The 13,108-nt window shown below is 32.9% G+C and overlaps 1 protein-coding gene across 12 annotated transcripts in view; it reads right to left on the minus strand.

Moving 5' to 3' along the window:
- Positions 1-272: 272 nt before the first annotated feature.
- PHF14 (PHD finger protein 14) overlaps positions 273-13,108 on the minus strand; it is a 199,605-nt gene continuing 186,769 nt past the window's right edge. For all 12 annotated transcript variants that reach the window (XR_003728243.2, XR_013415440.1, XR_013415441.1 and 9 more), the window contains one exon: positions 273-475. Coding sequence is in view for 8 of the 12 variants with exons in the window: in XM_028846018.2 (XP_028701851.1) it covers positions 401-475 (75 nt within the window). In the remaining 4 variants the exon portion in view is untranslated. The remainder of the gene's footprint in view (positions 476-13,108) is intronic.

Below are 13,108 nucleotides of genomic sequence, written 5' to 3' on the forward strand. Positions count from 1 at the left end.
TTTTCTTTATATTGCAAATCAGAATTCTGTTAAGGCCCTTAAAGAACACAGAGTCTAGTAAGGAGAAAAAGGACCAAGAGAGTTTTTTTTTTTTTTTTTTTTTTTTTAGGTCATTTAAATGTGTTAACAGGTTACAAAAAAATAACATTCTGTCTCTGTTCTCAAATTTGAGTCAAAAATTTTTCTCCTTTTAAGAACTTTGAAAGATCCAGTTTTTAAATAAAAAAGTCGAAATTACTCTAAAATATATGAATTCCAAATACAAGCTCGTATTTCATTTTGAATGACTTTATTGAGAACGTTTTGCAAATTAGATTTTACAATTTAACATTTTACAATTAGAAATTTTATCTGTTATTACATAAGCTGCAAACTTTTCAAAAACACTACAGAAAATCTTTTATTTCTTTGGATTTTTCTGTTCCACGTTGAGTTCCTGAGATATATTTTTTCTTTCAGCTTCATTTTCATCTTCCTGTGAAATAAATTTTAGAAAACATTAAAATATAAACTTTAGGACATTTATCAGCTATATTTAACACATTTTAACTGTATTGTAGAACTATGAACTACTGCGATTTCAGTAATCCTAAACACAAATGGTAAAATTATGCAACATTTAAATATTTGCAGTAGGTGCTGTTTTATAGTACACATTAAAATTTTCTATATGTTTTTAAAAGCAACCAATTTTAACAATGCCCTAAAAATTACTTTGGAAACACCTGCCACTGAAAAGTGTTCTTTGCAGGGGATGAACTAGATATTTTTACTTCACTGCTTGATAAAAAGCAATAAATATAATTTCTAAGACACTTCATGTGCTTCAGCATGGCATTTTTTGTCCCATCTAGTACACTTTCTTGACAGGTGTGCCAATTTTCCAATTACTTGTACCACCATATGTTATCTGAAGATCAGTGAGGTCTAAAATAGGAAACATGTGCATGTCAGGCTTAGAATGCTTACAATCTTCTACAGTTTCGATTCTAAGTTGTGGCCTCATAATTCATAGCGGGTTCCTGTGGAACATGGTGAATAGATGAAGTGACATCATAATGTCTGCTTTCATAGAAATGAAGTGCATTTTCTGTTCAGTATTAAATGGTAACCTTCAAAGTATAAATAATGAGAGTCTGGAAAAATATTTCATCTTACAATTTGTAACCCATCTCATCATACATGTTCCCTCAATAACACCCAAGTACAAAATGGTCTTGCTTTCCTAGTATTTCTGATTTATCATATAAGATTACCTATTTTTATTAACTGACATAAAGATACTCTTCTGAGTTAAAGCATAAACATCAATTTCTTAAGTATTTCTAGACAACAGTAATAATTACCAGTATCATCAAACATATCACTCTATCTCTGTATCTGATGAAATCAAATAATTCAATTAAATAATTGTTGAGCTTTACTTTTTGAATTGACTTTATTAAGTAAAAGCAAACCAAGGTATGCATATTTGTTTTCTATGACAAACTACACACTTGCCAGTAATCATTAAGGTGGGTGAAAAAAGCTTTTTTATATACTTTGTTTCTCTAAACTCAATAGAATCTGTGATTTACACTTTGTTAACACTGGGAAAGTAGAGACATTATCAATATTATCAACAAATCTGAATCATTATAGATACATAGAACACCAGGAATGGGGTTTTGAATATCATTTTGGCAATGTAACTTTAATATATTTTTCCAAGTATGATAGCCACTGTGTGTCATTTCATTTTTTCCCTATTTTATCTCCTGTGAATAGATATATTCAGTTAAGTTTGACTCGTGAAAATTTATTAATGAACATGTGGTTTACACTTTTAGACAAAAGTTCCTAGAGATTACATTTTTATCTATCTATGCATCTATGTATCGATGTATCGATGTATCGATGTATCGATGTATCTATCTATCTATCTATCTATCTATCTATTTATTTTGAGATGGAGTCTCACTCTGTCACCCAGGCTGGAGTGCAGTGGTGCAATCTCGGCTCACTGCAAGCTCCGCCTCCCGGGTTCAAGCCATTCTCCTGCCTCAGCCTCCCGAGTAGCTGGGACTACAGGCGCCCGCCACCACGCCTGGCTAAGTTTTGTGTGTTGTTAGTAGAGACGCGGTTTCACCATGTTAGCCAGGATGGTCTCGATCTCCTGACCTTGTGATCTGCCCACCTCGGCCTCCCAAAGTGCTGGGATTACAGGCATGAGCCACCGCGCCCAGCCTAGAGATTACATTTTAACTACATTCTAATAAAAAGTAAATCTTACTCTTCACTTTCCCCTGTCTTCTTCAGGAGCGACACTTAGAAAGTGTTAAATCTGCAGGTACCAATGGCAATACATTTTTGATATGTAGCACTGAATTTGTCCTTATGTTCCTCAAAGGAAAGTTTTATCTTCTGTATCTTAGACATTCCTACCATCTAACAGGGCATACTTAGTATATAGTTGTAGTACAATCAGTGTTTTCTGAACCATGTGAAACAGTGGAATAATGAATGAATAAAAGGTATGCCTGAATTAATACATAATTTGGAAAAGCACAATATTGTTCTTAACTATCGTAAATTAAGATTGCTAGTACTCACACTTCTAGCAATCTTAACTTACTATAACAGCACTGAAAATAAAAATAAGCAAAAATGTTTGAAGCAACATTAGTCAAAATAGCCATTATCAACCTCATACCCTTTATAAAAGAAAGATGGAGCCTTTATCACACGGACAGTCTACTAAGTTTCTACACCACATGACTTCCCGATTTAACAAGCTTGGTTATCTAGTTTTCTCTAGCAACCTTCAATGCTGCCCTAAGTCAAAATAGAAATGTAAAGACTTAATTATAACTCTGAGGACTAGGAGGTACTTATACACTTTGTTTTCATATTTAACTATGGATACAAGTTATTGGAACATTGTTAAGTGAAATAAAAATTTGCAACTTCCATTAATTCGAATATGTTTTAATATATGGATAAGATATAGATAGATATGCCAGTTAAGTAACATTCCTTAATACAATGTTTGTCTTTTTGTTGTTGAATTTTTCTTAGTAATAAAGTACAGCTTATAAATGCATGCCTTAACACTGCCTGCTATTCAGGACAGGTACATAACTGTTTCACACCTTTCTTTGTGCTGAGGATTTGTCTTAAAACATCTTGCCTTTTATGCTGTTAAGTCATTTATATAACAAATAAGTGCAAATCTCTTTCTTCCTTTTAGAAGGATAGCTGTACCCTAGATGCAGAAAAGGATTATGAAGGGGTGAAAAAGGCATTCAACTCTAATTGCTAGAGTATAATACTAAAATTGCTATAATATAACATTACCAAAATAATAGTAATAGATTTTATCACAAATAAAAACATTAATATTTGATCTAATAAAGCTCTAGGGAAGTCTTTTTGGAAGTGCTAATTTGTGTTTTTAACATTGCAGGTCAATTTTTCTAAGAACTGTATATGCAGTTCCAGATTAATAAAAATCTTTAAAGTGACTCAGACAGCAAAAAAATATAATTGATAAATGACTGCATAATACCAAAGCATTTCTTTACTACTGGATATTATAGGCAAGTAAAAATGTCTTCTGATATATAGCAGGGTTTTTGTTTTCTCTCTGCTGAGATAAGACATCTGTTTGTTTCCCAATGAAAGAAGACCCTAGCTACACGGATCATTTTTTTAGTGACAGCCCTGACAAGTTTGACATTTGTTTCATGAAGTGTTCTGAAATAGTCGTGAAGAAAATGTACCCTTTGAGGCTACTGGAAAGTAGACAGGCTTACCTCTTAATGTTTAAACTTGTTAATTCATATTCTAAAAAAACACACTGACTGTAACATCCTTGCAGATCTGCTAGTTATATGTGAAATTTCAAGACTGTGCACTCAATTAACAGTAACACCTAGAATATCAAATGACAAAATTTGGTTCCTTAGCCTTGCTCTTTTTACTTTGACAGAACTGTAGTGAGAATGGTAATTTCTAGGCACAGATGGACCATGTAATAATGGGCTGATACTCCAGGTGGCAATATGAGACTGAGTTATTCTAACAGAGAAATTAAATAAAAACACTGCCATATTTATCTTATTACTAAATAAAACTTGCAAGATTTTGTTTAAATGTTAGTCAGCTTGCTCTATCAATTTGTGATACAGGAAAACCTCTGTTTTTCTTTATTTATAAATGTGATTTCGTTCTCAAGATAGTTCAAAGAATTGATGGCAATTAATAAAATGTATCCATTCTTTTCCTTCCTCTTAGGAGGTAACCAGCTCCTAACAATGGTCAACTATTTTAGCATCTGGAATTTATATCACTCAGGTAATACTTGGATACAAATTACACTCTATGAGTACAGATAACTTTATGTTTACCTTGTAGATGCCCAAGTTTAAAAGATTTCTTAAAATCTTGTAATCCTTTATATAAAAGGATTATACAAAGGGGCAACTCTCCCTATTACTTCTTTGTATCTTTATAGATGTTGATGTAAGGACCTTTATAATGGAGAAACATGGCAAACACCACCTTAACCAAATGGTCAAGGTTAATATCACCAATAATATATATTAACACCCTGATACGATGTACTAAAAAGGGTACATCACCTCTGGTTTGTGGTATCCTTCCCAACAGTGTACAACCTAATTCTAATCTGAGAAAACATCAGATAAACCCCCTAAAATATAATTAAACAGTAGCTTTCAAAATGTCAAGGTCGGCTGGGCACGGTGGCTCATGCCTGTAATCCCAGCACTTTGGGAGGCCGAGGCAGGCGGATCACAAGGTCAAGAGACCAAGACTATCCTGGTCAACATGGTGAAACCCCGTCTCTACTAAAAATACAAAAATTAGCTGGGTGTGGTGGTGCAAGCCTGTAGTCCTAGCTACTGGGGAGGCTGAGGCAGGAGAATTGCTTGAACCCGGGAGGTGGAGGTTGCAGTGAGCCAAGATGGTGCCACTGCACTCCAGCCTAGGCAATAGAGTGAGACTCCATCTCAAAAAAAAAAAAAAAAAAAAAAAAAGTCAAGGTTACGAATGACAAGACTTGGAAATATCACAGACTGGAGGAGACTATTGGGACATGATGACTGAATGCAGTGGAAATCCTGGACTATATATTTTAAGGACATTAGTGAGAAAACTGGTAAAATTTTAAAATGGTTCGTAGAGTAGTCAGTAGTAGCCTCTCAAAGTTAATGTCTTGCTTTCAGTAATTGTACTACGGTTACATAAAATGGCAACACCACAGGAAGCTGGATAAAAGGCAAATGGGAAATTTCTATACTATTTTTGCAATTTTTCTGTAAATTTAAAATTATTTCAAAGTAAAATGATTAAAGAAACAGAAAGTAAAAATGGCTACTTAATGAAAGTTTCCTAAATTCAAATAAAGTAAGTAAAGTGTATGGGCAAAGATTTTACGAGAAAAGAAATGCGACGCACCTGTAGCCTCTACACTGAAATATTCAGCTATAATTAATAGTTTGCTTTCCATCCTTCTACCCCAAATTCCTAAGTACCTAAAATGTTCATAATGGTGATATTATTGATTTTTATTTTATCTGTGCTTTGCCACATTTTCTTGCTTTCCCACTGTGAGCATAGATTACTTTCATAATCAGAAAATATAGCTTTCTTTTACTAAGTCCCTTTATAATTTGGCCATATGAATAAACTATTTCCAGAAATAAGTAAGAGTTACAAGACTCTATGATTACAAAGAGAAGATGTCATGTGTTTTTATTTTACCAAATATGTTCTTCATAGCAGGCAAACATACATGGAGGTACAACAGTAAAATGAGGTCAGACGGTGCAGGCAGGCACTAACTTAAAATGTTTCTATATTCTTATGATATTTTCTTTAGATTTTAAATATTCCTTTTACTAACCAGACAAGCAACAGTTATTATAACTGGATCCAAATTAATAGTCAGAATTATCTCTATACTTTAATAATGTTTCTTTCAAAAGTGCAAGCATATATAGCTTTTAGGGAAAAAACATGTAGACAGTCAACCTGTTCTAACTGTTGGTAGCTACAGAAACAAGTGTAGAAAAACAGATAGACTACATCGTTTCAATCTGTGGTCAAAAAACGACATTCTTTTATTCATTTGAAAACATACGCTAGATATATAACTCTCAACAGCATTTAAAACTGTGTTTTTAATACAGAAATATGCTAGTGCTGCACAATGAAGAAAAAATTTATCTTAATAACTGGAAAAATACTGACGATAATGAAAATGTTTTAGGCAAAATGAGCACACTGCATGCTTCAGCCTGAAATTAATTAGAGTTTTTAACGTTTTACAATTTCACCATAATTCTTTAAATGGTGCATTTACTTCATAGTAATAAACACTTGGATCATTAAGTAAAGTGCAAAATGTGTGTGATATGCTACATTTAACAACCTTTGGCCTTTTTTTCCCTATACTTCTGCATTCAGTTTTCCAAAGCATTGAATAAGCAATTGAAGACCACAATTAAATTTCCTGACTTTGCATATTTGAGATTCTTATTTAATTTAATACAAAAGGCAATTAATATACCATTTTACAACTGAATTCCAACTTTAGTGAGCCATGATAGATACTGAAATGAACTTACAAGAAATGCTTAATTAAATTTACTGTAAAAAGCGTAAGAATTTTTTCGTATGACACAAGTTGCATATTTAATTAGAAATTCTAAGGCTATATTATGAAATTAAAGTAACTTGGGATGTTCTTAGTAAACTCAGCTCAAACACATATATCATTAAGTAGAATAGAGCTCTTTTTTAAAACCTTACCTTTTTTCTCTATTTAGTGATTCAAACAAAGGATAATCAAAGAGATCTCCTTTTATTTAATACTACAACATTACATTCGTTATTTATTAATAGGAAATATTTTTTACATAGCAAGTAAGATAGAAAACAGGCAGTAACAAATTTCTAATTTCATGTATGAGAATACATAAATAACTATTTCTTTTCTTGAGCAATCACTTCTCTCTCCAATTCATGATTCTGGAGCAGATTGAGTAGAGTAAGTTTTTAGCTCCATCTGTAACTTTTTACTTCTTTGTGGCAGCTTTTCGTAGCAAAGAAATGGGCAGTGGTGGTGTGTGCCTGTAATCCCAGCTACTCGGGAGTCTGAGGCAGGAGAATCACTTGAACCCGGGAAGTGGAGGTTGCATCGTGAGCCGAGGTTGCACCAATGCACTCCAGCCTGGGCGACAAGAGCAAAACTCTTGTCTCAAAAAAAAGAAAAGAAAAAAAAAAAAAAACTTTGGATTTCCCATGTATGACCTCAGATCAAGAGGGACTCCCTCTGTTCTGGGAAAAAAAGGCCCTAAGGATTGGCATAGCCATCTGAAGAGGGCATATTTACACTAAGGGCAACGAAGATCAGTGAGTGAAAAGTAACAGTGACAAAATACGATAAAGAAAGGAAAGGAAATGAATGATGGATGATAAGCATGAGTTAGGGTAGACTCTTAATGGGCACAATCCCAATTTGATAAATTTATACATTTCCATAAACATGAAAAGCTACAACTTTTATAATGGATATTTTTAGGTGTTTAAGACATCTGGCCAGGCGCCGTGGCTCACACCTGTAATCCCAGCACTTTGGGAGGCCGAGGTGGGTGATTATCTGAGGTCAGGAGTTTGAGACCGGCCTGGCCAGCATGGAGAAACCCCATCTCCACTAAAAATATAAAAAAAATTTGCCAGTGTGACGGCACATGCCTGTAGTCCCAGCTACTCAGGAGGCTGAGGCACAAGAATCGCTTGAACCTGGGAGGTGGAGGTCGCAGTGAGCTGGGATCGTGCCACTGCACTCCAGCCTGGGAGACAGAGCAAGACTCTGTCTCAAAAAAAAAAAAAAAAAAAAAAAAAAAGAAAAAGAAAAGAAAAAGAAAAGAAAAGACATATTTAAGATACGGTGCTAATCTGAAGGGGCTAAGAATATTGTAACAGCCTTTTCTGACAGGTGAATTCTTTTATGGTGGGTATGTTTGATAACCATGACGAACTTATGGTCTTGACAACAGAAAATTTTCCTTTGGGTAGTAAACTACTAATATCTGGGAAATATGCATGAAAGTGTATGCTAGAAATCTATATTAGAGGCTCCTACATTGGTAACCTTCCTTCATTTATAATTTTTTTATTTAAAAGTTATTACCTGCTTTTGAAATATTTAGGCAAAAATAATGTCTAAAAATGTTATCTGAAATCTAAATATAGTATTTTTATTTAAATAAAATATAATATTTTTATCTAAAAGTTATTACCTGCTTTTGAAATATTTAGACAAAAATAATATCTAAAAATGTTATCTAAAATCTAAAAATAATATCTAAAAATGTTCAAGATAGGCAAGATCACTAGTCAAATTACAGTTCCATACTCAGGAGATTTTCAGATTGAATAAAAATCAGTGATTGGCCCATTAAAATTTTCAGAGACATAAATGACTAGAAATTACTCAGCAATAACTAAGTTTGTCATACACACAAAAAAACAAGTATATTACTTATTCATTAATATAAGCAATAATCATGAATTGTTTAGGATTGGCCATTGTGGAAACAATGCCTTCTTTAATAGGACATGACAACATTTTGTTTATCCTTCTCACTGGACAATGAAAAATTTAATACAACACTCAGCTCATTGTATCAAACTTAAAACTTGTATTGAGAGAAAAATGTTTTTTTGCTTAGTCAGACCCTAAAATTGAGTTTTACCCAACTTCTATACTGCCATTAAAAAAAAGTCATATTATCTTTTTTCAATAAATGGTGCTGGTAGCTGGCTAGCCATATGCAGAAGAATGAAACTGAATCCCTATCTTTCACCATATGCAAAAATTAACTCAAGATGTATTAAAGATTTAAATGTAAGACGTCAAACTATAAGAATCTTAGAGCAAAACCTAGGAAACACCATTCTGGACATCTGCCTATGGAAAGAATTTATGACTATGTCCTCAAAAGCAACTGCGACAAAACCAAAAATTGACAAATGGGACCTAATTAAACTCAAGAGCATCTCTACAGCAAAAGAAACTATACACAGAGTAAATAGACAAACTACAGAATGGGAGAAAGTATTCACAAACTATGCATCTGACAAAGATCAAATATCCAGAATCCATAAGAAACTTAATTCAACAAGCAAAAAACAAATGGCTTAATTAAAAAGTGGGCAAAAGACATGAACTTCTCAGAAGACATACAGCCAACAAACATATGAAAAAATGCTCAACATCACTAACTGTCAGCGAAATGCAAATCAGAAAGATCTCTCTTTTGAGATGGTATCTCACTGGTGTGAGATGGTATCAATGAGATACCATCTCACACCACTCAGAATGGCTATTATTAAAAAGTCAAAAAACAATGATGCTGGGAAGGCTGCAGAGAAAAGAGAATGCTTATACAGTGCTGGTGGGAATGTAAATTTTTTCAGCCACTGTGAAAAGTAGTTTGGAGTTTTATCTAAGAACAGAACTACTATTAGGTCCATCAATCCCATTACTGGGTATATATCCAAAAGAAAACAAATCATTCTACCAAAAAGACACATGCATTTGTATGTTCATTGCAGCACTATTCATAATAGTGAAGACATGGAATCAACCTAGGTGCCCATTAATGGTGAACTGGATAAAGAAAATGTACACATATACCATGAAATACTATGCAACCTTTAAAAAGAACGAAATCATGTCCTTTGCAGCAACATGGATGCAGCTGGAGGCCTAAATGAATTAACTTAGGAACAGAAAACCAAACGCCACATGTTCTTATTCATAAGTGGGAGTACACTGGGACATAAAGATGGCAATAACAGATACTGGGGACTAGTAGAATGGGGAGGGAAGGAGGGAATAAGGGTTGAAAAACTAACTACTGGGTACTAGAGTCATTCCCTGGGTGATGGGATCAAGCATACCCCAAAACTCAGCATCACACAATATACTCATGTAACAAACCTGCCCATGTACCTCTTGAATCTAAAATAAAAGTTGAAATTTTTTTTTATTAAGTTGATAGAAGGGGAAAATTGTTTCTCATTCCCTTTTTATTTGCGTTTTGAATAAAAAGGAATATATTTTCATCTGTTTATTATTATAATTTTTTCTTTCTATAAATTGCCTTTCCTAAATTTTCTGTACTTTCAAAAATTTAATCGAACTTTTAATTTTGAGATCATTGTAGTGCACATGCAGTTGAAAGAAATAATACAGACATCCCTTGTACCTTTTATTCTGTTTCCTCCAATAGTAACATCTTGCAAAACTGTAGTGTAGTCTCATAACCAAGATACCCACATTGATAGAGTCAAGAATGTAGTTTTCCTAATTTTGCCCACTTTTCTATTGTGGTAATCATCTCTATTATGATTGGTTTGAATATTTTCTTTGAAAATTAAGAAAATCATTTCATAATATACATTTTTCTCTCAGAAATAAACAGAAAAATAACAATCATCATCTTTGGCCATTTTAATTGACATCACAATAAAAAGTAGAAGAAAATGCTAAAAATATAATTTTATATTTCCTTTGCTGAGTCTTGATGTTCTAGGCAAACCATGGCACATGTTTACCTATGTAACAAACCTGCACATCCTGTATCCCAGAACTTAAAAAAAAATTATAGATCATATCATGTCAAAAACCAAAAACAAACAGAATTTATATAAATGGCATTGTAACAATCTTAACATCACTTTAGAATAAATAACAGATATTCAAAAAATGAAAGTAACAAATTTTCTTAAGGAAAATAATATTAGCTACATAAGAACTTGATTTAACTGTATCAAGTTTATAAGATTCAGAGTGAAAATTATAATTTGCATTAAGATATAAAATAGCCTGATTTAAATATTCCAATACTTAAAATCTTTTAATATTATTACTTCTGAGGCCAGATAAACTGTAAATAGTTTAAAATGACAATTTGGAGACTAAGAAACAACTCAGTATCTAAATAACAAAATGTCTAGATAAAGATTTTCAGTTAGGAAATTTAGAAACTGTTTAATATAAGATGTCCTCAATGTACAATACCCTCGTAAGTAGAATGGTGTCAAGGTATTCATTTCAAAAGCCAATCAAATTCATAGATGGACTTCAGGCTAATCTGTAAACAACTATGACATATATGGAACATCTCTCTTACTCTCTTTATATTTTTCCTTAGAGACATCAAGTCATAGAACATTAAAGGTGAAAGAGTCCTAAGATATCTTATTTAAATCCCCATTGTATGTATGAAAATACCACTAGATTGATAAAAATATGAAATCAATTTCTTCACCAAACTTTTAAAACTGCTTAGTGACTTAAAAATAAAACAGTTCCCCAAACTGTCTTCCAAACTAAAATGATTTAAAACTACTTTGTTAAAGCAAAATAAAAAAAAGTAACTTCATAGTGGAGAAAGCTGACAAATACTACCTTGACTGATCGACCAAGGCTGACATCACTAGTAATGTATAGTATGTATACTGACATTATGTTCCCCTGCTCTGATGCACAGAGAAGCGACATCACTTATGATCTATGGTAGCCTTCCCATTAAGGCACAAATTCAGTCTAATGATGAGAAAATATTAAGCAAACCCAAATTGTGGGACATTCTACAAAATAACTGAAGAGTACTCTTCAAAAGTGTCAAGATCATGAAAGGTAAGGAAAAAGTAAAGAGCTGCCACAGACTGGAAGAGATTGAGGAGACATAGTGACAAAATGAAACAGGAGATCCTGGATTGAATCTTGGTCCAGAAAAAGAACACTAGTGGCAAAACTGGTAAAATACAAATAAATTCTACAGTTTATTTAACAGTATTATATTAAGATTAATTTCTTAGGTTTGAGAATTGTTCTGTGCTTATATAAGATGTTAACCTAAAGAGAAGTTGGGTAAAGGGTATATCAGAACACTCCATTTTTTTTACAACTTTTTAAAATCTAAGGTTATCTCAACAACAACAAAAAAAACCAGACAAACATCTAATTTTTGTTAGATGATTTAGAAGTAAGTACATTTGATTTCAAGTACTATAAAGTTACCTGCCAAAATAATGTGCAGAGGCAATCAGAGTTATGGAAACCGGGGTTTCAGTATTTCTATGCTATGGAAAGCTCATTATAATGACTCCACACTATAAATGAGTATTTACTGTCAGCTAGTAGAATCATACAGTCATTCACTAACACTGAGTGATGTCTAACACATGAAATTCATTGTCATGTTTTTAAACTCATGCAGTTTGAGAACCATTAGAAAATTATTCAACTGTAACATGGTAAAAATGTAATATAATCCGTTTTTATTTCTTCAACTGTAGTTTCCTTGGGAGGTAGATGTACTTATTAATACTGACATTTTATCTCAGTACATTTAATCAGGGGTTTCAAAACAATGTCTACTATGCAGGGAAAAAGAGGTACTTAAGAAATTTCTCCATAGGAGCATCATTAGAAGCATCATTTGATCTAGGGTGGACTGAATTAAGAATAAAATGTCAAAATAAAGTAAAAATGTTTGGCAATCAACACTTTTTTTTTTTTTGGTAACCCATTGACAGACTTTATTGTATTGATCAAATAATGTTCTCATTTTAGAAGAGTTTGGGATATATTAAGTCCTTTGACTCATGTTAGATATTTTGTCTTTTTAAAATGATACTAACTCTTGAAGTCACTTCAAGAAGGATTCCTAGAATCCTTCCTTTCTTCCTCCCTCAAAAATTTATTGAACAATGATTGTGTGCCAGATACTAAGCCAGGTGTTGCAGAAAAATATGAATGAGATGTTTTATTGCCTAGAGGATCTCGTGCTCCAGTGTGGTAGAGAGGCATGCAAATAATCGCAGTGCAATGAAGAAAGTATATAATAAAGTGCATCAGGTATACATGGAGGTGATAAAGATAACTGAACCATGACAATATATAAGGACAGTATTTTTATGATTACTATGCTACAGAGTTCAGTTATGATATCAAAATAATATACCCTTCCTCGTGGCCAAAGGCGAGTATTGTGAATCTTTAAAACAAATACTTCTCAATGTA

Source organism: Macaca mulatta, chromosome 3 (genome assembly GCF_049350105.2).
Source record: "Macaca mulatta isolate MMU2019108-1 chromosome 3, T2T-MMU8v2.0, whole genome shotgun sequence".
Taxonomy (NCBI): domain Eukaryota; kingdom Metazoa; phylum Chordata; class Mammalia; order Primates; family Cercopithecidae; genus Macaca; species Macaca mulatta.